This window comes from Amia ocellicauda, chromosome 8, assembly GCF_036373705.1.
Source record: "Amia ocellicauda isolate fAmiCal2 chromosome 8, fAmiCal2.hap1, whole genome shotgun sequence".
Taxonomy (NCBI): domain Eukaryota; kingdom Metazoa; phylum Chordata; class Actinopteri; order Amiiformes; family Amiidae; genus Amia; species Amia ocellicauda.
In genome coordinates, this window is record NC_089857.1 from 15620521 (window position 1) to 15647966 (window position 27446).

General features: G+C 40.6%; 1 protein-coding gene across 2 annotated transcripts in view; it reads right to left on the bottom strand.

Annotated features, from left to right (window-relative positions):
- Positions 1-1570: 1570 nt before the first annotated feature.
- egflam (EGF-like, fibronectin type III and laminin G domains) overlaps positions 1571-27446 on the bottom strand; it is a 49478-nt gene continuing 23602 nt past the window's right edge. Inside the window, exons 8-24 of one of the 2 annotated variants that reach the window (XM_066712171.1) lie at positions 20494-20609; positions 20029-20395; positions 17690-17790; positions 16057-16157; positions 15489-15633; positions 13691-13880; positions 10166-10291; positions 9556-9799; positions 9318-9429; positions 8559-8675; positions 8147-8327; positions 7455-7478; positions 6979-7057; positions 6474-6617; positions 5649-5732; positions 5272-5375; positions 1571-3999 (exon numbers count right to left, since the gene is read on the bottom strand). In XM_066712171.1, the coding sequence (XP_066568268.1) occupies positions 3845-3999; positions 5272-5375; positions 5649-5732; positions 6474-6617; positions 6979-7057; positions 7455-7478; positions 8147-8327; positions 8559-8675; positions 9318-9429; positions 9556-9799; positions 10166-10291; positions 13691-13880; positions 15489-15633; positions 16057-16157; positions 17690-17790; positions 20029-20395; positions 20494-20609 (2390 nt within the window). In that variant the 3' untranslated portion in view covers positions 1571-3844. The remainder of the gene's footprint in view (positions 4000-5271; positions 5376-5648; positions 5733-6473; positions 6618-6978; positions 7058-7454; positions 7479-8146; positions 8328-8558; positions 8676-9317; positions 9430-9555; positions 9800-10165; positions 10292-13690; positions 13881-15488; positions 15634-16056; positions 16158-17689; positions 17791-20028; positions 20396-20493; positions 20610-27446) is intronic. The other variant, XM_066712172.1, reaches the window with a different exon arrangement.

The following is a 27446-nucleotide window of genomic DNA, read 5'->3' on the forward strand; positions in this document are numbered from 1 at the left end:
GCCGGATTATCGCACAGGCAAGAAGGGCAACTGCTCAGGGGCCTCCAACCACACTGTTATAACTTATTTTGGCACCGCACAAATACATTAATGAGAAACTCAAGCATCCAATGTTTAGGCGCTGACTGCAATATCAACACGGTTGCTGTTAAAAAGCAAAAGCAATGGATCGAGACACCCCTAGGTACTTCAAACGGGGGGAAAAAATAATATATAATTTTTTTTTTTTTTTAAAGGGGGGCATTAGGTGTTCAGCTAACGAAAGCAACACGATCATTTTCACAAATGGCAAGAGTAAAAAACTACTCTGAACATGTGTGTCAGAAATCCTTAGTGCGTTTTCGTTGATGGCTGAGAGCTGGACATACTAGTGACTGAATCAGATGAAGAAATCAAGAAAAAGGACAAACTAAGTTAAGAGGCACATTTATTTTGACGACGTTATGCTTGCTGCTGTTATGTACTGTATTATTTAACTTATTTTGTTGTGAGACTGGGTTGAGAAGAATGCCACAAATTGATCTTATTATTGAGTCCAATATTGTATCCCAAGACATCCTGTGTACCTGTAATTGTAGTTCTGTATCAATATTGATACTAACCTTAGTTAAGAAAGTGAATACATCATTGCCTGGTAGATGCTACTTTGACAGTGCACTTATTTGTGTTAATTGGCGCTTGATAAATGGGTAAAGTATATCTATAGTTGATCAGATTGCTTGTGCTGCAATTGATGGTTTTAAAGGCTATGCAGTGATTTAGTTGCAAGTTTATTCTTTTGATCATCACTCTGTAGTGACGTGACATGACAGAGAAGGTAGAGACTTCTGCATCTCTACATTTACTTTTAATTGGAGTCTTTGTGTTTAGACCATATTTGTATTTGTATAAATACAAATTCAACCCATACATTGAAATACAAATAATGTGTAACAAAATATGAAATACTTGTGGAAATATATATTTGAAGTATTTGCTAAATACATGCCAATACTTTTAAAAAGTATTTTCAAATACATTCAATTAGTAATTGTGAAACAATATAATTTTTAAAATAAGATTTTGGAAAAATGTTAAGAAAGTCATGATTATCAGCTATTTTCAATCAGAATATTACTAATAGTACTAGGACTACAGCTGGCAAACATATGAGACATAGTTGAGAACAAAGCACAATTTCCTCTGTGGATCTTTGAAGACTAAAAAACAACAGTTTACATTTATAGACTATGGTTGCCATGGAATAAAACTGGGCAATACAAGGGGGAGTCTCCAAAGGAAGAAGGCAAGTTTAATCTTTCTGGCTGGCCTCCAATGTGTAAGAAAAACATTCAGATCAATAGAAAAATGCTACAATATACAACTGGTGGGCATTGCAGTAAAGACATTTTGCGTGTGGATGGAGCATTGGGGCTGACAGCGTATAGTCTGAGCGAGCCTGAACTCCACCTTGCTAGCAACAATGCCAGTTCTTACCTTTTCATATGGCCAGAACTGACTGTATCCCCCTGGAAGTCACATGTTTGGTTACTTTATATATTGGGTCAAAAAAAAAAGCATGAAAACAGACTATTAAATATTTCAGTTTATTTCCTTAAAACTGAAGAGCATCATAAATTTACATCTTCAAGAATTGACAAAAATGTACAAAATTTTGTGCTGGGGAGGATTCACAAACGTGGGAAGATGCAAAACATCCATACTTAATTATCCTAGACTACGAAGCTTCCATATTTCACAAGAAAAAATAAATAAGAACATGGCAGTGGGTTCCAAAAGATTTGCTCTACTAATGCTTAGACGTAAAAACAATAGGGTGTTGCATAAGACTGTTTGACTGTGTGCTGATTAAGATCTGCAGGCTGATTTCGAGCGTGTACGTCTTCATCGAACAGCCAGCGGTGACATCTACGTACTCAATATCCTTCCAACAGGTCTCTCCCAAGGTAATCAACACTGAATGGCTGAATTATTGTGGTGTTTCTCAGAAAGAAAAGTGCATTTTGTTTCATGTTTTAAACTTTTTTTTTTCTTTCTTTCAATGTGGTAAGGAGTATCAATATGCTGGTGAACACAAAGGCCTTCACTTTCCTACCGAAACAAACTTGGATATTGGCTTCTTGGCATTTCTGTATCACAGTGTAATTAAGATCAGTAGGTTTCTTATATTTTGAAGAAGAATATCCAAGTATGCTGTAAATATTCATGCAGAAGAGTAATACGACTATTGGTGATGACACACAGACCAGCACATTGCAGCCACCCTATCATCTCATGAAGTAGTGACTACTTTTGTCTCTGCTACAAATATGAGGTTTTATTGAATTGAAGCAAAAATAAAAAAATAAAAATAAAACAATGGTGAAACAGCATATTTGGCTTCAGGATATAGAAATATCAATCTTCGGGTAAAACCACCCAATTATAGATCAAGTCGATGTTCCTTATTAAATAGAAGATGTTGGACAAAACAAAACAATGCACTAGGGATTTCTTTATTGTAAATCACTCCCAGGACTATTGTTGCATACTGACATCTGAGTAGGTAACCCAATATGTGAATGCCTCCTTTTGTCCTATAGATTGAAGAAGGAAGCTGCTCCTCCTTCTGACTAAGCCCTGAAGGATACTAAGCATTTTCATTCTCGGTGAGTAAGAATTTATATTTAATATATTACGGATATGGCTTATTGTATTCAGAAAAGTGGTGCATATATCTTCCATCCCTGTATGAAAACGATGGTGTTTTTGGAAACCGTAACCTCGCATATACAAACATAAAAATATGACAAACTGCGACCCTGAAATGCATTTCAAATAAAATAGACAAAAGCTTGGCCATATATACAACAATGAAGATATACAAGAAAGAGAACATTGAGTTTCACTAAGTCTTAGTTTGCCTGAAACAGTATAAAAACCTTTTAAAATGGTATGACCTCTGACCCACTCATCGGTTTCATATCAGCCATGATACATCAGTTCTAGGTTTCATCACAACCATTACCTCTCTCCTAACTTGCCAAAAGCATCTTAACCAAAACAAGAGTGCATGTGTTCACTCCTTATTAGCCTCTCATACAGAGAAGGGGAAAAAGTAATTTTGGTTTTCTAGAGATGACCTTGCTTCCAAGACTTCCTAATAGCCTAATAATGACCTAGTAATATTCACTGGTTGAGGACTAATCCCATCTCTTCTATCCAACCCATGTTTGCTCAGAGTACTGGGTTTGGTTTTCTTGATGTACAGGACCCAAAGCCACAGCACCCTACTGAGTAAAATCAACAACTAACTGTCAGCTGTGAGGTACATGTTTAGTCTAGACATTATACAAAACCATGAGTCAAACTATAATTCATCACACTTTGGAATATCATAGGCATAAACCATTGTCTAAACTGGCCTCATAGGAAAATATGACATCTGGATAGATTGCTGCATATGCTACAACAAATAAACCCCATCCTATGTATTTTACTTTTGAACCAACTGAGAACATAGAAAATGCATCTTGGAAGGCCCCCAAAACAAACTTTAAGGTCAGCCAGATTTATTTTGATTAAACTATTCTTGAAATGTGGCTCTTAGCAGACATGGTGGATCAAATAAACCTTAAATTATCATGTTTAAGAAAAGAAGACAATAAAATAATTGTAGAAATACAAACATGGGGGTGGGAGGGGTGTATAATTAGTCTAGTTATGTCACTAAGGGTTGTCTTCAGAAGTAAAGCCAGCCTTCTTTCTGGTCTCAAAGTACCTGTGTACTACAGAGCAGTGTCAGTCAGCCTTGTGTTTGTGGTCCCACCTGTAATAAGAGTCCTTTGGAAACAGGGGGCGGCTGCTACTTGTTCCCACAAGTGTTGATGTTCTTCCCATCAGCCGCATCCTCGACAAGGGAGAGGTGATAATCGGTTGAGAGGGTAAAGTGAGAGATGCAACCAATAAGGCCTCGCATATACTGTCGGTTTGTGTGAAGCGCGATCTCCTTCATGCCCCCTAAGACAAGATACAGCAATAAGTGGTTACAAAGGTACTTAACATCCATACTAATAAAAGTGAAAAACTCATTCAGATGTTCAGACAACAGAGCCACTTATTGTGGGTTGATTTAAAAAGTGCTAATCTTCTATATCGGTAAGGAGTTGTAGGATTACATCACATTCCAGTTCAAATTCCCATGTTAAACACTACCGGTCAAACATTTTAGAACACATTAATTTTTCTAGTTTTTGTTGAAATGTAAACAGTTTAATGTCTCAATGTACTCTGAAATTAAAGCATAGAACAAATAAACAATTAGAGAAAAAAAATACACCATGAAATTGTTTTGTTTAACAAAATTTAACCCCCTAAACTGACAAAACCCTCTAGTACCCTTAAAAGGGCACCAAATCTGTGTGCTTCTCTTTAATCTCATGTGTACTCTTTACTGTTGTGTTGTTTGCCAAGTGTTTGGTATCCCATGAGACTCTGTTGATCTAATGTGACGCATTCTCTGATGTGACAATGTTGGTATTTCTACTCCCCCGCATTTTGAATTGGGGGGTGGTGGGATACTTGGTCTGAGTAGGAATACAAAAATATTGACAATTGTCTGGTTCCAGAATTGTCAATATTTTCAGTCTACTGATCAAAACAAGACCATCCACATTTTGGTAGAAGCAACACACACCTGTAGAGAGCTCAACATGTCAAGATGGAAAGCTCTGTTTACAGTGTACTAATACACAACGATTTTACATAATTTGGATCTGAACTTCACTGTGTTTGATAGAACATCAAATATTATATACTGGATTAATCGTAATGTTTTTCTGAACAAAACTGAATGACAGCGGGTGACACGGAAACTGTAAATCGGATGTGTTTGAGAATGAAACGCTGGTACCCAAGAAAATAAGCTTTCAAACGATGTGCACATTGTAGGAATACAGTGTAACTCCTATGCACTGGAGCTGTGCATAACACTGCCAGATAATACTTAAGAGGGTGTAGTAACACAGTATATAACTCTGAAATGTGCATTATTTTTCAGTGTTTGGTAACCTGAACTTTTTATTCAGTTTACCGCTTACCTTCGTACCATTTCAGGTTATTCACTGGACTTAAACTGCTTACATTTCAATAAAAACTGGGAAAATGGGGGTGTTTTCACCAGTAGTGTACATGCATATATATTCCTATTAGCCATCATTACAAGTGGTTTCAAGGCGGAATAGAACACCTACACACTCTGTATACAATAAGACTTTAAACAGGAACACTTACCAACATAGAGGTCGCCATTAATATTAAGCTGCCGCATTTTGCCTGGTGATCTTCCTGTCTTGGCTCCATAGTCGTCCACTGTAAGTTTCCCTGACTGGCCATCTCTGAGAAGCAAGGGGAACATTGTCAATCTTCCTAACCTCCATACAATGTATCACTGACAGATAAAAAAATGTAAATGTATAAACCTCCAGGAGGGACTTCCTGTCAGGGAAAGAAAAACAGCAGTGAAAACCCAACAGAATGGGGCTCATCAAGATATACATTTAGATGAAAACAAGCGTGTTCAGGTGTCACATTTTCTGCATGTATGTCCTGGCGTGATACAACCTCACTGGCCATTGCAGGAGTGTGTGTGTGTGGAGAAGAGGACGTACCGCACTGCTTTGACGCGGTGCCACCTGCCATCACTGAACGTCCCATTGACCATCACTGTGGCGACCCCGCTGCCCAGGTTGTAGCTGGAATAAGAGCAGACAGTTCTGTGTATGTGGTCGATATTAACTCCCAGGCCCTGCTCCTCAGCTGTGGACCTGCCAATGACCTGACCTTGGGATCCTCCTCACACTGTCCAAAGCCTCTGTAAGCTGCATGACCCAGACTACAGAGACCTTCCCAGGAAGTGTGGGAGGCTCCACATAATGCCATGCTGCACATCAGTCAGTGAACTGACACTGTAATCCATGCTGTCAGGGATAACAAGGGGGGCAACAAAACTGAAAAACTTAGCTTTAAATAAACCCATTTAAAGAAAGAGGAAATAAACCATGATTCTGCGATAAATATATTTTCTTGTGTTTATAATATAAATCAAAATTAAGTATTATCCACTTAAGTTATAGGAATAAAATCCCTCACATTTTCTCTGCTGTAATAAGCCAGTTAAAATAATGCCACTATTTTTAATCCATGAAGACACAATGCTCTAATCACCATCTTAAAAAAATAAAAAATAAAAAATAAATATTACCATAGCAACACCCATACACAATTGTAACCATCAAAATTTCAAACCACAACCAATACAAGAAATTGTGGAAGAAATGTGGAATATAATATCCTTTAATATTGCTGCTAAGTAGACCAATACTTTCCATGTATTTTTAGACCAAGTAACACTAGAAGGGTGAGGGGGAGGAAGAACCACAGCGAGAGAGAGAGTATTGTTAGATTGCATATTTGTGTGTGTGGTGTAGACTGACCTGAAGACGAGAGCCCCGTCCTGCAGCCCCAGGGAGACGTAGTCGCTATTGGGCCTCATGGGGCTGTCTCCTCTCCACAGCAGCAGCCCGTCCTTCGCAGTGCTCTTAAACCTCATGAAGATGTTGGTCCGTGAGCCTGACACCCTGGGAACAGCAGACCACAGTCAGCCACAGCGCCCACACTGCCATCTCAGCCCCCAGCACGCACCCCTACAGCTCTGCTGAAATCACAGTGTGTTTCTGTCCTCTTTTGTGCAGTAGTTGCTGTCAATATCCATATCTCTCAGAGTAAGTGGTATGAGAAGCTGAAAACACATCGCTGCAGTAGTGGAATGTGTGGATTCGTGAGTTCTATGAGATGCTAGAATTCAAAGACATATTGAAGAAAAGGCAATATTTTATCTTCATGATCTATGAATAATGGCACAATTTGTTTTGTTCCAGATTTTCAATAACATCCTGAACATCTTTTTAAAATTATTCAGTTACTTAAGAACATCGTTACCTTTTCAAGATGTCTCTGTTGTCATAGGTGAGGTAACTGCGCCCAATAAACTGAGGGATCTCGATGGCTTCAGTGACTGCTGTGAAGGAGACCAGACATGCATTTACATACAATAGCCACCAGGTGTCAGCGCAAGCAAGGTTATCATATAAAAGTGGATCTAAATCACAAAAAGACAAATAGGGTAGTACAATTGCTCAATAAGATGAATTATTGAGAAAATATGTTTAAGAACAACAGTTTCATGAATCATAAAGTTTGCAATGTAAGTTGGCTGGTACATGGTTAAAAAAAAAAAAAACATTTGTCTACTAAGACTAAAACAAAATCCATTCATTGCATAAGCATACATCACTGCAGTGAGTTGGAATGAATTAATAGATAGTTTTTCTGATCTCTTGATAGTCTTGTTGGTATCAGCTCTATATTATTAATATTAATGATCACCCTGTCATGTCATATACAATTAAACTTACTGTTCAAACAATAATTTCCACATTCTGCATGTGGGCAGCATAACAGAGAAAAGAAGAAGAGATTAGAAGGGGTGATTGCCTAAAAAGCACAGTTATTTACAATGACATCCATTCAAACCTACAGAGGTAAAAGCAAAACAGGCACCTAAACCTGTCAGAAAATCCTAGACTGTAACCCAGACTGACAAACTATTCATCTTGAGCTTGATACCTGTCTAACTTAATCTGGGAAACTGCATTTGCTCTGTGATTATTTTAATCTGATTTTGCCTGACATACTCACAGCACAGTGTGCTCTGGGACACTTCAGGGTTCAATACAATACAATACAATACAATACAATACAATACAATAATCAGGGACTTGCCTCAAGGGACGTTGGGATTTCAAATCAGATTGATGAAGACTAATTAAAATTGGGATGTTGGTCGAATATTAACTAGGCAGTCTCGAGGGGTACAGGGTGTTTTTCAATACCAAGAAAGGCTGGAAGCCAGTGTAGATGCTCCCACTACAGGAGCAATGTGCTTTTCTGATCTAGTTGTGATGAATATAGAATCTGGCCCATGTCTCGCCTCCATACAAACATTCACAGTTGGAGAATATTATTGGGAATGTATTTGTCAATCATTTGTCTTCTCCAAGGCCATTTTGCCTCTTCCTGGATTAGAGAAGAATCGTGGGGAATTTACCTTTCTGGCAGTGCGTCCCATCAAATCCCAGCGGGCAGTCGCACTCATACCCATCTCTTTTGGGTCTGCACGAGCCTCTGTTGGCACAGGGGGCATTCACACAGGGATGGGCAGCATTCTCCACGTTGACCCCTGAGGCGAAATCCTTGTTCAGCTGGATGGTGCGGTCATTGAGGATGATCTTCAGGAGAGCAGGCAGATAAGAACATGCCATGGGAATACAGGCATGAGTCAAAAGGAGCACTTGATCATCTGAAATGCCCAAAAGGGCTACTACATGCTTTTAATAGCTCCAGCACAAGCAACAGACCTTTGTCAGCAACTTGTATTTACTGCACTTGCAACATAAATCCTTACACCGCTGCAGGTTAGTTAAGTGTCTTAAGGTGGCAGGGCACTTTTGGGAGGCTACCTTTTGAATGCTCCCACTGAACGGCCTCAGGACAGCGGCACTCCTCTTGGTGTTGTCATAGTCCGGGACGCCCCCAATGAAGAGGTGGGTGTTGCACTTGATCTGAGTGAAGGCGCCCTGCGGAGGAGAAACACAGCAGTCAGGCCACACGGAGAGACACGCTGGGGCTCTGCCAGACATCCCCTTGAAAATCCTACTCAGTTACTCCGTTTTGACCTAGTGGGGCTACATTACACTGGCTAGGTCGTCCAGGTGGTGTTTAAGAAATCACTTGGCAGAGACCGAGACCAGCATTCCTGAGAACTTGTTTTAAAGGTCAAACAGGGGAATGGTTTGCATACAAGTGTCATTAAATTTCTAGTGTTTGTTGACCATGAAAAATCTCAACAGTTTGCTACACAGATAGGACTACTGTCATCAGGGTCAATACGCCTTCACTGGAGGTAGTTATGTCTCTCTACTTTTAATAACAAGTATGCAATACTCCAGGGGAATGCTTCAAATAAGGCCATAACAGATATATATGAGTACTCCTCAAATCCAGGTCTTGAGGGCCACAATAGAGTAGGTTCCATAGATCTGGAAACTGGTTCAGTAAGACACATTACTTCAAATAACTAGTTAAGAGCCCAGGTGGATTGAAACCCAAAACATAAGACTCATAGACTCGAAATTCAAGAGTCCTTATTTACAGCTTCAAAGTGTGGTCTGCTTGTTCGGAAAGACCAGGAGAAGAGGTTTTGTGACAGGAGTCCATACCTCTGCCATTCCCTCCATTGGCCCCTGGTTGTCAACTTGAAGGATGCCGTTTTTAGCCGTACGAGAGACTCGCACGTCGTGCCAGATGTTCATACTGACCGTCTCCTCACTCCTGTCATTGATGAGACACATTCCGTTAGTGACAGAGAACACAGCATAGCACATTCTATGTTGAGTATCCTCAGCTCATGGTTTTCCTCTACATGCTCCATATGTGGGATCTATAGTGGTACCGCACCTGATGACAGCTGGGCCGGACCCACAGTCGAAGCGGAACTCCAGGTAGCCGTTGACCAGGTTGATGGAGATGAAGTCCTTGCTGATGGTGTCCCCGCTGTACAGCAGCACCCCGTCTTCCGCAGTGGGCTGGAAGGTGATTTCAAACTCCATGAAGGAGAGGTAGTGCTGGGCGGGCAGGGGCCAAGGCACACAGGCGTAAGACATCATGGTCTCATTGAATAGTGGCAGAGCCAGCCAGAAACCTAGGTGACAGGGAAGGGGATAATAGTCAACTCAGGCCAGGCAGTGCAGCAGGAGTCTCCAACCCTGGCAACCGAAGAGCCCCAATTAGGTAACGTGTGTTTTCCCAGCCCTTACAGATTGGCAACCTGTGAGTAACTGGATTGTGTGAACCAATACAGGTTTTATGAGCTGCAGGTTTATGTGTACCAACAATGGATTGGGGTTGAGTACTCTTATGGAAGCAAAAGCTTCTAAAGTGTAAATTATCAATGATTTGTAGTTAAAAACCATGTGCTTGAGATCTTGAGAGACCTGCTCGTTAAGCCTACATTATTGTCACTGATTGTCACTATGCTGACACAGACATGGATGGCATGGTCACTCACGCTCCTGGCAATGCTTTCCTCTGTAGCCCAGTGGACACAGACAGATGTAGGAGTCTGCTCTGTTGGCAAAACACATCCCTCCATTGGAGCAGATCACTTTGTTGCAGACACCAGAGCTGCATTCACCTATAATGAAAATGACACTTAATAACACCAAGTATATTTAAGTTGGTATTTATAACTGCATAACACCTGCCTCTGTTAAAAAAAGGAAAGAAAGAAAGTAATTTTGATACCAGCAACCACAACCATTGTGAAATGCTCCAAAACAAGATGGTCCAACCTCATGAAAAAACTTGCAGAAGCTACAGTCTACCCCTCATTATGGCAGGACCACTGTGAAAGCCAAAGCTGGTGCAACTGGAGAGAGAGAGATTTCGACAAGCTCTTGTATTTGTGTGAAAACATAAGACCTCAAAGCGGTGCTAACGAGGGAGAACTTTTTCCGGTATAAGCTCCGAAGTCTTTAGAGAAGGACAGAGGAGGGGCTACAGGGGGACGTTTCGATCTTCCTGTCTCGATTTGAAGACTGCTGAAGTTAACAGGAAAAAAACTGGAGGTGGGGGCTGCAGCAGAAAAGTCCCTCACGGTTTAACGTGTTTGCTCTGTTGTACAAAGTAAAGGTCAGCAGAGACTATGAAATGTGAATCTCTTCCTTCAGGTGTATGTGCGTGGGCGTGTGGGGGACTAAACGGAGAGCCCAGCCATGCTTAAATGGGCATCCTTTGACAGAGATACAAAAAAAAGAACAACAAACATGCCAAGCACAACATGGGAGAAAATACCACCACATCTCCTATGTATTGGCTTGGATTAGTGGATCATAAACAGCTTATTGTATTTATACCTTGGGATGTAAAGGCAGTGCTGAGGAAACTGGCCACTTCAAAAAACAAAAACCCTTCTGTTTTTGTGTCTTGTGTTTGCGGTGATCAGGCTTGCTTCAGTGGTAGAGGCTGGTCCGGTCACTCTGAAGGGGTGGGGGGAGGGGGAAAGGGGCTGATATTCCCTGGCTAATATTTGTTGTGTTGGCACTGCAGGGGGCACATGTCAAGCACATGGACCCCATAGTCTTTAATTCCACAACAGCAAGAGCACGAGCGCTGAAGGTCATTACAAACTCCCCCGGAGGGAGGGAGGGAGGGAGGGACCGGGGTTCAAATGATCTCTACGTGGCCTTTCTTCATGCTGGGAATGCACCATGCTCTAATAATTGACCCCCCCACCTTTACCCTCCATGCTGCAACACACATTCAACCGACAAAAGAAAAGGAGTCCAGTGGAATATAATGTCTCTGTGGCGAAATATTCCAAAAATTAAACTAATGTATGAGAATATTAGGTACACAGTGCTTTTCTGGACTTATATAAAACCACAGATTTCATTTAGCATTTTTAAATCAATGCAAATTAATTTCTCTGCCCCAGTTGGAGATTATCGGAGCTGTACATTGATTCGCCAATTATAGTTACATACTTTTAACATCATAGACACAGACTGTTTTCCAGGGCTGACTGGATAATCAAACAGTAACAGTACATGTGTGGTGGTCAAAAGTCACCAGTTTCAATGGCCCCATAGTCCTTGCCCTGGCCAATCCAGTATCTGTTCCATATTTTCTAATTTAAAGTTACAATGATCGATTCATTAGCTTTCTGTATTCACCCTCTAAACATGTGATGGATCAGCTGTACAGAGGCACAATGCCAGATACATTGAAAATAAAAAGAGAAGCTACTCTTTAAGTGTAGAGCTCACAGTGTGAATAAAACTGATTTGACAAGAAGCTTTCCCCCCTGAAGATGATTCACAGCAGTTAGCAGAGCTGGCTAATGGGGGTTTGCAAATATAAGTGATAAAAATACAAATAAACAAGGATCACGATTAAATGGATCACGGGACAACTCCCCGAGTTATTTCAAAGCCCCAGTAACCCATAAGATATTTTTCACCATTTAAAGCCAAATACGTTTGGGTGTTTTTCCCACTGCTTATGCCTTTAAAAGTGGAATGCATGATCTTGTTTTTGAGTCAGCACCGAAAAACAATGTTGACTTCTACACCGGGGAGATGCAATCATTACTATTACAATAACTATAAGTATTGTAGTTAATACATTTAACCACAAGCAGAGGCGTGAGCAATAGAGACAAGCTACAAGCTTCCTTCTGTTCACCACATCACAAAACAATTGTAATGGATTATGTCTGATAATGTTTCCATGAGCTTACTGCATACAGAACCCATCACCTTAGGGCATAGATCCATTGAGAGACAGAGAGAGAGAGACAGAGGGAGAGAGACAGAGGGAGAGAGAAGGAGAGAGAGGGAGGGAGAGGGAGAGATAGGGAGAACTGAGATGTTAACCTCACTTGTAAGATAGTGTTGCTATTATAAGCTAAACCTTTTTTTTTTGGTCCATTATGTTGTGATGTTCCCCACTTCACAAAACTGAAACTTGTATGATGATTTCAATTAGTCCAATGATTCTTTATGCTACGGTGTGTAAGCACAGTATATTTCAGCTAAGAAATATAATAAATAAAATATATAATACTATAATCCTTAAGTGGATACATCTCTGATGGTGATCTCTAAGTGCATTGTGAAGGACAATTGCATCTTGTGGTGTCACTATTAGAAGATATTTATATAATTGAAAAACATAAATCGTAACATCTGTATGGATCTTATTTCAGCGCTTTGATCTTGCCTTTAGAACTCAATAATTCAATGACTTTCAGAGACTGATTTCCATTGAAACTTTTGTTGCAAGTAAATAGTCACATCAGCCTGCTTCCTGAAAGTGTCAGCTGTACTCAAGGCCTCCTCTACAATTCTCTTTCTCGCACAATGAGGGAAATTGCTATAAAGACTGTAGTTAAGAAAAATGGAGGCCGTACTCAGATTTCATTCTGACTGCACATTTCCCCTTATCATGTTATTCAGAAAGGAAAATAAATCCTTAGCTGAAACATTAACTGTGGGCACTTTGTATCGAGCTATCCTTCTAATTAAAAAAAAAAAAAAAAGGCAAATGATCAGAGAGTGAATCCTTGATACAGCCTCTCAAAAATCTCTGTACATCAAAGTCAAAGCTTCAAGAGAGGACTGTGTAATTTTCAAAAACTAAAATGCTTTGCTGAAAATGTTATGAAAGCTAGACAGGAACAAGTATGAAAATGTTTATACCATTAGAGAAACTAAGTCATAGTAATTATGATATAGAAGCACAAAGTATTACAAAGTACCACAAATAAATGTAAAATAAGACAACATTGTTCTCAAAACAGCAATAATGTGATTTTACTTTCAGGAAAATGGTATCAAGCTGCAAAACACTACAAGGCACCACAAGGTAATTGTGATATTTTGTGGTAACTTGAGAGTAGACTTTGGAAGCTTTGTTGTTTTATTTTAAACAGGAACGTTATGGTAAATGTGTGGTACTTTGGCACTTTGTGGTGCTTTATGGCAACTTTCTATGCCCCCAATCACTTTGATTGTTTCACAGTTCTGCTTACCAACATCAGCCCCACTCAAAGCTTTTCCCATGGGCCACGGCCTCATATCGATGGATTTCCCGTTGATGTTGAGCGTCTGAACGCAGCCTTGGAATCCACGGTTGGTCCCAGCAGCCTTCACCAACCAATAGGCACTGGGGGCACCGCCCACATACAAGGGAGTCCTGAAAGTGATCTTGGTGTACTGGCCCTGGGGACAATGACGACAAGAAAATGAAAAACAGAAGATCGATATAATGAAAAGTCATGACACCGTCTGTATCAAGCACAGTGTAGTTTCCCTTCTTTCCAGTTTGCACAGTTTCTAAACTTTCTATTTCGAAATGAGTTACTCTGTCTGCAAAAAGAAATCTACAGATTCATGTTTCTCCAGGTTAGTCACAGTCTTCCCAGTGGAGGAGAGGGGCGTTTTCCAAGGCGTTTTCTCTGAGCGGGGGAATAATTTCTGCTCACCCGGAGAGACTCTGACTTGGCGGGAGTCCCTGTCCGAGACGATGAAGGACGAGGCTCTTCCTGGAGGGGCTCACCTTGGCGGAGAGCCTGACATGCAGGCGTTGCTGCTCATGAAGTTAACCACAGCTGAGTCTTTCTTCCTCCAAGCCTCACTGCACAGAACTTGACTAGGAATTAATCTTGTATTGGGCCAAGTATTTCATTGAGCGCCAATAACGTGTGACAGCTTCCATTCATCCCTAGACCACACCACTACAGCACCATGTTAGGAACCATTATTTAATGCCACTAATTTGCATTTTTAAGCCCTGCTCCCAAATATTTCTGTTCAAACTAGTCAGGGAATGTTCATGGTTCTTTTCATGACAGATTATATACCAGGAACTTCCCGCCTAAAGTACATGAATTCCAGTAGTGGATTCATACAATGCGAGGGGATGGAAGGCTTTTGGGCTTCTAAAACATTTTGGTCAGACAGTGCGGACTTCTGGAGAATACTATGGGACCTTCAACTGGATCAGACTGAATTATACACCGTACAAGATGTCTTTCTCCAGACGAGCAGAGTTAAATAGATCACATTCAATTCAATAGATGAATTTTAAAAAAGCAGCTGTGACAGCCTCCTGTTCAAAGGCCTTGCTGCTGCTTTCAGAGTGGAGCTCCTGCCATGGCTGCATGTTGGGTTCAGGCTGTGTTTGACTTGTTCGAATGTCCTTTCTGCTCACTGGCTCCTGATCAAGCAGGTCCAGCTTAGAGCTGCCAATTGGCTCATAAGCTGCTGATACATCCTGGAGAGACAGAGTCTTTCAAGGACTTACTCCAGGCTGGGCGTAACTAGGAAAGTTGATTGAACAATATGCATGTATTCATTTATTTATTTAATGTATAACTTTATAACTAAGAAAAAGAGAGGTATGGCACAACTGACACCATCTGGGCATGTTACACAGGACCAGCCACACTGTGAAGCCACAATTAACTTCACTTCACTTTGTACTGTTGGTGCTGCATCTCAGGGCTGTGAAAGTAGTTAGAAAGGCAGCCAGAATAGCCACCCCCAACTGTCCTTGCTTGACCTATCTGTGCTTTCCTTAGAACTGGGAGGGCTGGAATCAAATTGCAAAGTGAATTTCAGGAGTTTGGATAACCTCAATAGAAGTTTAAGGATTGCTCGATTGAGGGAACGATGGCCTGGTCAGGAGGACAAGAACACTGCTGCTACAAAGGCTTGACTGAGTGATGAAATTCACTACAAAAACAATGCATACGCCCTATTCAGGACATTTGTACAGTGCAGTTCATGTTGGTAAAGACGCAGCAGGGTATGACAGCTCCTGACTACCTGGGACCTCCCTGTCACTGGCGTGTCGTTGTCCAGGCGCAGCCAGCCATTCATGCCGTCTCTGTAAATGGTGGCACTGTGCCAGCTGCCCAGCTTGATCCTGCTCTCGCTCACGATGACAGCTGTCCCTGTGCCACAGTTAAACCTAGAAGGACAGGAAGTAAATCATGAATTGACTCTGACATCTTTGCTGCTGTGCACCAGTGGGATAGAATGTTATATATCTATATATAAATAAATACTGCATGTTGTAATTAATTGTGCTGGTTCCTATTGCATTTTTTACCTGGTTTTGCACTTTAACATTACGGCAAGGTACAGTTGTGTTATTCATCTTTCATATCCCGTAGTGGCCGAGTTGATTTGTGCATCTTAGTAAAGAATGAAGCTGTCGACAAGATACAATAAGCTATTTACGTGAGTGGATTTCAGAGCAACTGAGACCGTTGTAGTAAACGACCAGCTCCTGCAAATTCTTAGCTTAAAAAAAAAAGTTCTATTAAACCACACCACTGTCTAACAACTCTGAGGGCCGTGGGGTCAGACAGGTCAGCTGCAGTCACCTCACCTGAAGTGCAGCCTGCGGCGGATGACAGACAGCGAGATGAAGTCCCCACGGCCGTGCTCGTTCTCCCCACAATACAGCAGCAGCCCATCCTCCTCCTCGGCCTAAGGAGCACACGGAAACATCAGACACAGCCTAACACACACCTGCTGCTCCAAATGGACTGCACATTAAACGACCCTGAGAATGCACCTTTAGAGTGATTGTCAAACAGCTGTACGACACAGGTGCTGAGCTAACATAAGCATCAATAAACACAACACAAGGCCGACTCACTTGCTCAACCCATGTAGATGAGAGAGTACAACAATAAGCCCAAATCATCCAAAATTTAAAATGACCTTTATCTTGGCCATAAACAGAAGGTTCACTGACATGAATTTTCCCCTTCAGCGTGTCTATGAAAGATAATTTGAAATGTCCAGAATTTCAGCTGGTAGAAGTTCCCCTCTGTTTTTCTACATGGGCACACATTCTCGTGTATATTCATATTATTATTTCTATATCTCCATAGGGTTCAAACAAAAATGCCCCAGGTTTGCTTTACGATTCCTTCCACACATACATTCGCTTGCCAAACACAAAACAAGGAGCAAAACCCAGCTTCGTGGAGGAAATCATTTGAAAGCCACACTCTTAAGCTTTAATAACTTCATAGGCCCTCAGTCAAGTGCATGAACAGCGGATGGGCAATAAACCCATTTGGGATACAAAAGCAATTATATCAGTTCCATTTGGCTTCTGTCCTGATGAGCATTTTGTTGATAAACACTGTGTGCTAAAAAAACAGAAAAAAAACACTTATGAGGATCTTAATATAAATTCCATTAAAAAATTACAAGCTGCACTGAACTACTTTTCAGATTTATGACTAGAGTTTCCACTAATTTCACTATACGTTATCCAGAGTCTTTTTGGCCTTTAAATCCTATTAAAGAATTCACTCCAAGCACGGCCTGGTACGTTATTCTCTGTATAGAAGCTGTACACAGTCCCTGACATACTTCTTTTCTGTTTGCTTTTTTTCTTGGCTGACACAGAATAGGAATTTTCCAGGTTGTCATTCATGGGGCTTGAAAATCACAACAGATTCTATTTTCAGTTTCACAAAAGAATGTGTCTCTTTAATTCTTTGAGGAGGAGGACATCATTTTCTCTGCATAGATGCCAAGCCGTAGGGACATATCAGGCAGGTACAATAGGCCGTGCTTATGTGGAAAGGCCCTGTGCTGTGCAACACTTATCTCTCGGCTGAATTGAGATCCTCAGTGAAACTACCAAAGTGGAGGCTTACTTTTTCAGCACAAGATAATCCCTGTTCTGGGAGACTGAAACAGACTTACCTCTGAAAACAACACACCTTCAAATCATCCCCTCCACAATAATAATAATAATACTAGTCTGCTATTTTGTACTGAAAATCTAATGGGTACATCATTCAACGGTCATCTGCAGAAAAGTGTAAGAGAAGCATTGTGTTTTTTTATTTTAATCAATATGAACGGATTTCCATGGAAAGCTACTGATAAGCCTCATTATAGAGCACGAAATTGCTAATATTATAGTGTTTAATTCGCCTGTTTCTACAGGGAGGGTGTTTACTTTGCAGGGCAGAGAGAGCAGACCAGGCACTCACCTTGAATTCGATGGTTATCTGAAATGTCTGATAGGAATTCTTCAGCGGGTCAAAAGTCATGTGGGAGAAGCCATAGAACTTTGGATACTGGACAGGAACCCCTGAGGAAACAGATCCATGCGATTGATTGTGAATTCAAAGAGTTCAAATTTTTGAATTCAAATTGAGCTGCTATAGGTTTCAGTTTCTCAGGTTGGCTTTTCAGACACTTAGCCAAACAACTTATAAATAAAGATGTTTTAGGTATGTTGTTACGTTATAGTTCTTTTGGCACTTGAAACTAATAGGCGATTCAAATACTTTATTTGCTTGGTTTTAAAGAAATGTAGAGCAAACTCAACTCAATATTTCTGAAGGTTCATAGCATTACAAAGAAGAGGATATGAGCATGCAGTGCTAAACATCTAACTATCGATAGATATGCTGGACAGATTAATAGAAATATATTATACCTACATGTGGACAACAAGAACAAGAATGATATTTATGATGCTTAGATTACTTCCTTATTATAAAAATTGAATCATGCTTGCTATATGCATATTGTTGCTCAGAAACAAGTGAAAGTGTATTTGTGGGATTCAGTGCATTTTGGCCGTTACTCAACACCCTGTCAATTTGACTTAGTGGGTTTTAACTTCGCAGGGCACCAGCTGGGGAAAAAAGCACAGAGGGCAAGGGGGTGAGTGTGGCTGGAGTGAAGAGTGAGTAAGCAGCGATGTTCAGGAGGAAGCCCCAAATAACAGCCCTGTCTGCGGGCAAATTAATGCATCATTCAGCATGTGAATGGATGTGCCGGAGGGAAGGTCACTGCACTGTAGCTCTCTGCTGTGTTTCATGAACAATAAAAAAAAGGAACGTACAATCCGCGCTTAACACAATATTGATTTGCCTCCTCTATGGATTAATGCGCGGCCCATAAAACTTTACTACTGAGGGTGTTTGCCTCCCCAGAGGAGCAGGAAAATAACAGCAAAGCCACTGAGTTACCAGCAAAGGAATATGTTTAACCCTTCATGGCCTCACACATCAAGTCAACGGACAGGAGAAAGTTTACAGTGTTTTTTTTTTCCCACGGGAGACAAAACTAAAATGCACTAATGCTTGCCAGTTACAACATGTGCTTTGAGAAATATTCAAGGTGCAAATGATGCTGTCCCTGCACACATATTTTGTTATTAAAATAAAAAGTATTTAAATTTTGTGATTTATATATCAATAGTCTCTCTGAGGTTCCCCAGTCACGTTTTTAACAGAATCCTATGTCATACGAAGTGTTTATTATGTAAGACGATGGAAGAGGAAATCTTCAGCTACATTAAAAACAGGCACTAAGACTAAATCACTTAACTGAAAATGTTAAGTAAAATTAACAGTTTGAATTAATTGCACATTTTAGTTAATAGATCACTATACTTCTAATCTGCAGGACAGTGATCGAAAATGCCCCATTTACCTCTGTGTGGAATAAACTTTAGCTAGGTCAATACACTGACCTTCAGACAGTTCAGACTAAGATCCCTGGGTCACATGAAGAGGAAAAAAGAAAGTAAAAAGAGTCGACTATAATTCCATTACCGTTCCATCTCAGGGTAGATGAAGAGCTAAAAGTCAGAAGATTGAAGCAGAGCAAAATTTGCTGATCTGATCTAACCTCCACATTAGCTGATCCAATCTGGTGTCCTATTAGTTTACTGGGAGGCTTTAACACTGAGCTCTGGAAGTTACGGATGATCCTCTGAAGGACACTTCCAGTAAGGATGGGTGATGGGGATTTGCCTCTTCCCTTTACCGGGCTGGGCTGAAAATCCAACTCTCTTCAGAAGTGTCAGAGACAGGGGGTTGTGAAAACAGCCCTATTACTGCTAGCTCCCGGGGGGGGGGGGGAAACTGGCTGCAGATTTTCTCAGAGAACAGAAGCTAATTTGGTACAAAAAGGTGTTTTACGCCATTCCATTTCAATTAAAAAATAGCAGCTCGGGTAGATTAGGACTAGCCGAGAAAGCAGCACTCACACCAGTCGTGGGTTGCAAAGATGATCCATGTGTGTAATTTGCAGCCTAAAAACTGATCACCAGCCCTGCAAACCTTAACACTACCAGCCAATCAGATTACTAGCATTATATGTCTAGTTTCTGATTACAGTTTCACTGCTCCAGCATACTGTACTGTAATCCACCCACTTGTTAGCTTTGGTTGTTGTATCTTGAATCCTGCATTATAATGTTTACCAATTGAACTATTACGTTCATTTCTGGTCTCAAAGCGCTCCCGTGAATATGGAGCCTCGTGGTCACCATTCATGCAAGTCATCTGGTCACAGCTATGGCCGCTCTCACCTTCTGAACAGGAGGCCCCTCCCTTGCCCAGATTGCAGTGGCATCGAGAGCCTCCGCTGTCATAGTCATTGACACAGAAACTGTCAGCCGGGCAGACAATCTCGTCACAGGGCAGCTCATACAGCCTGGGCACAGTGCCTCTCCTTAGAGGGGAGATGGTTGTTGAGGTAGTTATGGTGATGGGCGAGGTAGTAGTGGTGGTGGTAGTAGTAGTAGTTGTTGTTGTTGTTGTTGTTGTTGTTGTTGTAGCAGGCTCTGACGTCACCGCATACATCAAACTCCCCATTCCTGTCTGAGAGGCGGGTGTGGCCTTGGACTTCATGTGGGACTTCCTGTTGTCACTTTTGATGGCAGGTAAGGGCTTGAGCTGCAAAAGGAGTGTGGGAATAATATCAATTTGGTTCGTTCTCAATAATGATACAGCAAGAGACAGCAAGAAAAGGACTATGAGAGAAAATGGCCCACCTCTTCTATGTAGATATCGTAGTCAGAGTCGTCAATTTCAAAGCCATCCTCATCATTGATTTTGGTGTCAGCGATGTAACGCTGTCTATACTGTCCGCTCCCCAGCTCATCAGTGCCTGTGGAAGACAATGCTGACATTCATGACAACTGGCCACCATCTTTATCATGACTAAGAAAAAGTTGTATCAGACATAATGAATTGTTACATGGGATGGTCATGTGGTTGATGGAGGTGACAGTGTGTATCATCTCCCTAGACAAGTCAGAGAAGCATGTACAGTAATGTACATCTTTACTCCTGTAAACTGCACTAATTAACTATGTAAGACAAGCATGCATAGTGCATGTAATTACTGTATTGTGTTTGTTGTTATTTGGCTGTTTTCATTTTCATTCACGACAGAACCCCACATAGATAGTAACTAAATAAATGAAACAGTGTTATGTGTGCCAGTAATGAGACACCAGGGATGTCATAACCTGACCTTGTTACAGTTTCTTCATATATAGATACGGACGTCTGACATTTAACATGACAGATGGAATTTACTCAGGGAGGTGATGGAAGCATATCTAGGGCTGGGCATTGCCTACAACCTCACAATATGATACGTATCACGATACAGAGCCCATTATACGATACGTATATGAATAATGACTATGTCCTACACAGAATTTACTACAACACCTGTACTTTATTGTTCTGTATAAAGCGAAGGCAAAACCTCAAGGATCGCACAACTTAAAACACTTCAAGTTCAGTCCCACAGAGATCTTAAAAGTAAAATAAAATATTCTGTTTCTAATAAACAGTAATATATATCAAATAAAAAATAATAAATCCAAATAAAATATTCTTTAATTTTTAAACTTAAAATGGCCTTTTCTGTTTTCTGTCTTTTAGTTTTTAGATGGAACCGTAATATTCTGGTTTCACTTGACTTTAAGTGCACTTCTATTTGCTGTAAGAATGTCCACCTGACATATCAATTCTTTTATATAAAAAAGTAATAATAAAACTGTTTTAACAAACTTAAAAGCAGCCTTGTACTGGCAGCTAAGGCTTAACATGTTTTCAGATTTTTGTGCACAAACAGTTGATCAACATGCTCAGGTTTCAAAGCACTTCTCTGGGCTGTAACTATGTCTCCAGCGGTGGAGAACACCCTCCGAGTTGTTTATTATAAAGATGTTGACCTAACTTAATTTTCTACATTAAAGTTTTTTTCAAAAATTGCATCAGATCCTTACAAAGATGGCTTTTTCATCAAAACACGTGCTTCAGTTTTCTTCCGGTGTAGGATACAATTTCCCGGACATACAAAACTTCCCGCCCCATTTCCGGTTCTGTCTCTTAGGTTTCTACGCAATGCTGAGCATGCGTGGCCAATGTAAAACAACCTTTAATTTATTAAATTAACGATAGTGATACATTTAAATCAAGAAAATAATTTGGATGATTTGAATATACATGTTCACACCATTAGTTACATGTATTACATACAATCAAATGTTCCGTCATTGCATGTATTACTGCACTTTATTAATCAAAAGGAAAGCAGGGTGGGGTGCGTTATTTTTAGCCATTATTATGGCTACAGACAGGCATGTGGAACGTATGGGTAGATTCTGTAATTTATTAATATTAAAGGTCACATTGTATGCGTACATTCATATTTTTTCAGATCGGAATAAATGTTTTCGATTATTATTGCATTGAACATGTGTGTTTTGAATAAAACCACAGTATATTAAACTCTGTACAGGTCCAGTGCTCTGAATTGAAACGGGTTTGGACACTGGCCCGCAGTGCACTGGGGTCCCTGTGTGAACAGATTGACTCGGGCAAAAATACTCACAAACTGACCGGTGCGACTATTATTTTCACGCTCATAACTGCCTCATCCGATTTGCTAAAAACAACTACAGATATGTAATATAGACAAGCACATGAATATATCATGTAAGTGTCGGCTATGCACGGATTGATTTACCTTTTTTAAACATGAGGTAAAGGGAATAAATGTGTTTTTATTTATTTATATTGGGCCACTTCAATAGCGCATTCAGACCCATATTAGTGAAAATTGATCTGCAGTTTATTTGTCAAATCATAGTAGGACTTTTCCCTTAGAGGAGGGGTGCTGCCTGGTGTAAGAAATGGCTACAATGTTGCCAGGTCATCTCCTTGATTTCCCCCCAAACTGGTGCTAAAAATCCACGTTTCCCCCCATGCAACATTTCCCCCCATTTTCACCCCATGGCTTCAATGTCCCCCCAATCTGGCAACCCTGAATGGCTACTGCAGACACGTTTCAATCTGTTCAGTAGTAATTTTATTGACACAGACATTGAGTATATTGATCATATCAGTATTTTAGTATATCAGTCATGTACGATTGATTTAATAGCAAGTTATGATAATATACATGTTCAGTTCTCCCTTTGAGGAAGGAAAGTGCATGCTCAGATGTGTGCACTCTGTCTAGATGTTTCTTTTTCAAAAGTCCCGTCACAGATACAGTAGCATCTGCAGCGATGCGCTCATCAGCAAGGAGTATGTCACGATATATTGCCATATCGATTTTTTTAGCACAGCCCTAAGCATATCCATGATGGTTACAGAGCCTTTAAACATCTCTTATGTTGCAGCTACGTTGTTTTTATAACATCACCAACTCCTCATTGAGATCAGATGACACTGTATTTCTGGTGTACATGTTTGAAGTTGCACAATTTTGTGATAATGACTGTAGATGTGTCATAACCAGGCAAGTCATCACTGAAGATACAGTTTGGTATTTTTAACACACTTTTAACACACTAGAAATTAAACATTCGCTGTTGTCAATGGAGCTTGATACTTATTCATGCGCGATAAAATTAATCACTGCAATAACCCAGATTTATTTGGGTAACGTGACAGTTGCATAATCACTCAACAACTCCCCCTGTACGGACTGCCATCCTGGCCAGCAGACACAGATGTCTGAAACGCAACCACTGCGATCATAATCCAAATGCATATAAAAAACTACCCCATTGCTTTTGTGTTGGAAGACATTATAATCAAGCCATATTCTGTATTGAAACACACACCCTGGGGAAAAACCTGAAATCCACAAGTAATGTCAGCCCTGCAAAGTGAGATTTTTGATCTCTCTCAGCTAGGAGTGACACTTCTGTTAACAACACATTAAAGAGTAGACCTGGCTACTATGTATTTTTTTTGGAAACTTAACTTCCATGTCTCAGATTATATAAAGAGTCACTGCTTTCATAGCTTCTGGAAACCATTCACCATTCAAGTTTTATTATTGTTTGAAACCACCCAAAATGTAAAACAGTAACTCTGCAAAAGTGGGTCAGTCGTGCTGTGGGAAGGCTCACACTGTGTGTACTTTACACAGGTAGGTTTTGTTTTCATGTATAATTTATATCTTTCTTATGAATTAAAAACATTTTCATTTCTTTTTCGAGCTTGCTTTTTATTAACTTATTAGCTATTCGTTATTGTCTGCCACTTTGATTAGCTCAGTATGGGTGGAAATGTTTGTAATGTTCTCTGAAGAGCAACTAGGTCTATTAAGCCCTGTGATTCAGCTTTCCCAAGACATCATGTTAGCCACAACCAAATTTAGACAATCCCCAAAAACACTTACAGCACATCATGCAAAAGGGAGAAACATTTTCTTTCCACGTTGATTCAGATGTGGTCTGACAATATCACATTTCATTTCATTCAGAAAGAAAAGAGGAAACCAAAAAGAATAATGACTCAAACGGGAAGATAATTAATTAATTAATTAAATACAATTAATAGATGTAGCCAAGCGGAACACATGTTGAAATTTGAAGAGTGTGAGTCAGATCACATCACCCCAGCAGGAGGAGGGGAGAAGAAATTTAAAAATGTCCACCATAGAAATATGGTGTTGTTATATACAACAAATAAATCAATAAATGTGCCACACGTTATGTGCTGGGAATGACACGAGGCCGGAGCCCCTGCAATCTTATCTGTGTTAGGGTGAGCAGTGAGTCATGCAATCTGAAACAGATGAGGCACGCTCAGCACAGGATGTAGATGGAGGTGAGGCATCTCCTCATGCTAATACCTGCTAATCTGTACCCATACTTTCTGACCTCATAGAGGAAACCATGCTCCGGGAACAGACCTTACCCCACAAGACAAAGAAAAGAACAGATCACAACAGGTTAACAACACACAGAAATGTAAAAGATAAAGATAAAATATGTTTACATTAATACATACTATAGTCTGGGGGTCACCCAAATCCTACATGTCAAAGGATGTCTACTGTGGTGCAACGAGAATATGCAACCAGATTCACACAGCTCCCAGTGATATTCATGTCAGGCCGATGGAATTGATGCTGTTAGGCGACCACACACCTCACAAGCTGTTAACCAGGTTGATATATAACTGAGATATGGTGTCTTCGACTTGTGGTCTTTTGACAAACTTTGAACAGACTGTCCTCAGGGCAGTGGCACATATTTGAGGTGAACAGTATTCAGAGTATAAATGGGCAGCACATTTCTGGAGGAATGTGTTAACCAGACAAATGGGAAGCTGAAACATATAATTGCACAACAGGAGACATTGCTTTTCCCATAACTCAGTCTCTGTGACCTCTTTCTGTGCTCCTTTTGTGAGATGATTTAAACAACTGTGGGTGAAAAATGGCTCACCATAGAATCCACCACTTCATTTTAATATTGCCTGGTCTGGTAGCGAGTTCCTGTTCTATAAATACACCACAAACCAGGGCAGCAGTTGTGTATTTCCAAGTGCGTTATGGTGATCTGGATTGCAACCACCCATGCAGTGTGCGTGCTCTGGTTGACACCATGGGGGGGATGGGGGGGATGTTTGAAGCCGGCCATCCTCCACTGGAGACTGCCCATCCTGCTCTCTCTTAATCCTGTCTGGTAAATGGGTAATAACCAGATTTTCCTAGCTGAAGGAAGTCTGTGACGCAGTGGTGGCCTCTCTAAATTACCAGGATTTAACACTTAATTAAATTAGCTCTGGTTAACCCTCCAACTGCTGCAGCAGGAGAAAGAGCTCAGGCTGCCCCCTGCCTCCACCTCCTTTTGCTGTTTACTGTCTGTACCGATAACAGACGATGAGCTCTGATAAGCAGGGCTAGACAAAAAAAAAAAAAAAAAAAAATGTGAGAATGAAGATCCCTTAGTACTTAAATCCTCTCTTATTTTCCCCTCTTATTACTACAGCTCTGATCCCCTCCCCTGGGGTAAATCATGGCGCTTCCAACGGGCTCCAACCTTGACCTCCTGGCAACTTCACAACCCTCCCAAGAAGCCTTCTTCAGAACAGATATTTCTCTCTCAATTTGCAAGAAAGAATCAATAGACTTTTAAGCTGGGAGAAACCACTGATGACATGCTTAAATGTTTACCTTCTGATTTGCCTCAGGGTCTGGGTCTAGGCAAATGCTTGAGGTTTCATTCTGTCCACCCCCGCCCCCACAAACAGCTAATTTTGTAAATAATCAATATGCCCTCATCAGAGAACCACAAACACACCAGCACTCATCAGCTAAGCTTCCTTAGACTGCACACATAGAGCACACTGACCTGCTTCAGTATTAAGCTACTGTTTGGTTGTTTTTCTTAATTGCTAATTCCACAATTATGGGAAGTTATGTTGTATGTTCAGGCATGACTAACTCTTTATGTTCTCTGTAGCAGTTCAAAGTTTCCACCCACTAACCTGTACTTCCAACATGCTTACAGGGCATGGCTCAGTTCAGGAGCTTATTGATTTAACCATCGGTTTTAACCCCCCCTTGCTTCTCCTTGCAGAAAATAAATATACAGGTTTTCAAATCTAGAAGTATACTAATTGTTTTCCACATTCCACATAACATCTTAAATTCCCTGAATGGCAGATGTTCATTAACACTTTCAATAAAACCCCTCTGTCCCCTAATGAGTAAAATAAATGGATTATTAAGCTTGGTTGCCTGACATTTGGAAAAAAGGGGAGGGTCTGGGGACAGGGATGATGTCTCCTGTACAAAGTAGGTCAGATGGCCCCCAGACAACATTCTTTGAGGTCACAGGTTGTGTGTCTGAAGCCATGTTTTTCTTTTATGGGAAACATTTAGAAGAGGTTACATTAATTTCAAGCAAATTTCCACTAAATGTCCTACTGTCTATCCAGAAATCTATAGAGATGGACAGATGAGCACTGCTTTATCACCTACTTTACATCCAAAGCAACTTAAACAACCCACAGGATGCATGACAGGAGCCGACAGATTTTTATCATTTTTTTAAAAAGGGATTCCATAGGCAGTACTGTAATATGAATTAAGCTTCACATCAACACAGTCCCAGCCAGCATTCAGACAAATTAGCTCCGTCCCTAAGTCAGCTAATGGCACTTTGCAGATTTGAATCAGCTAGACTGCAAAAGCCTATACCAGCGAGTCATACGGGAGCCTTGAAGGATATTTTTAATATTTCAGAATGAAATGATCTCCTGGGCCAAGCTAGACCTTGGGGTCACAAAGCAAAACCCTCTCTCTCCTTGCCTCCTAAATCCAAACAGACACAAGGACGGAGCAAGGTAGCTGAAATAATATTAGATCTACCACAGGATTCTCTTTGTACATGTCACATAGAATGATAACCTAAAACCAGGTACGTTTGATCTCTTTTCTGTGGACAAAAACACATTTCTAGAATACATTGAAGGCGCCTCACTTTCCTCCGTTGTTCTCTGTAGTCATACAGCACATTAATGTAGTAGAATAGAAAGTCTGTTTCACTGTATTAGTCAACACAAGCACTTTGTCTCTGGGCTGTTATTGTTATTATAGAGGTTCGCTTAACCCTGCCCTTCCTGTTTGGGCGTCTGATAAAGTCCTTGAGAAGCTAATCAAGAAACACACCCGGGC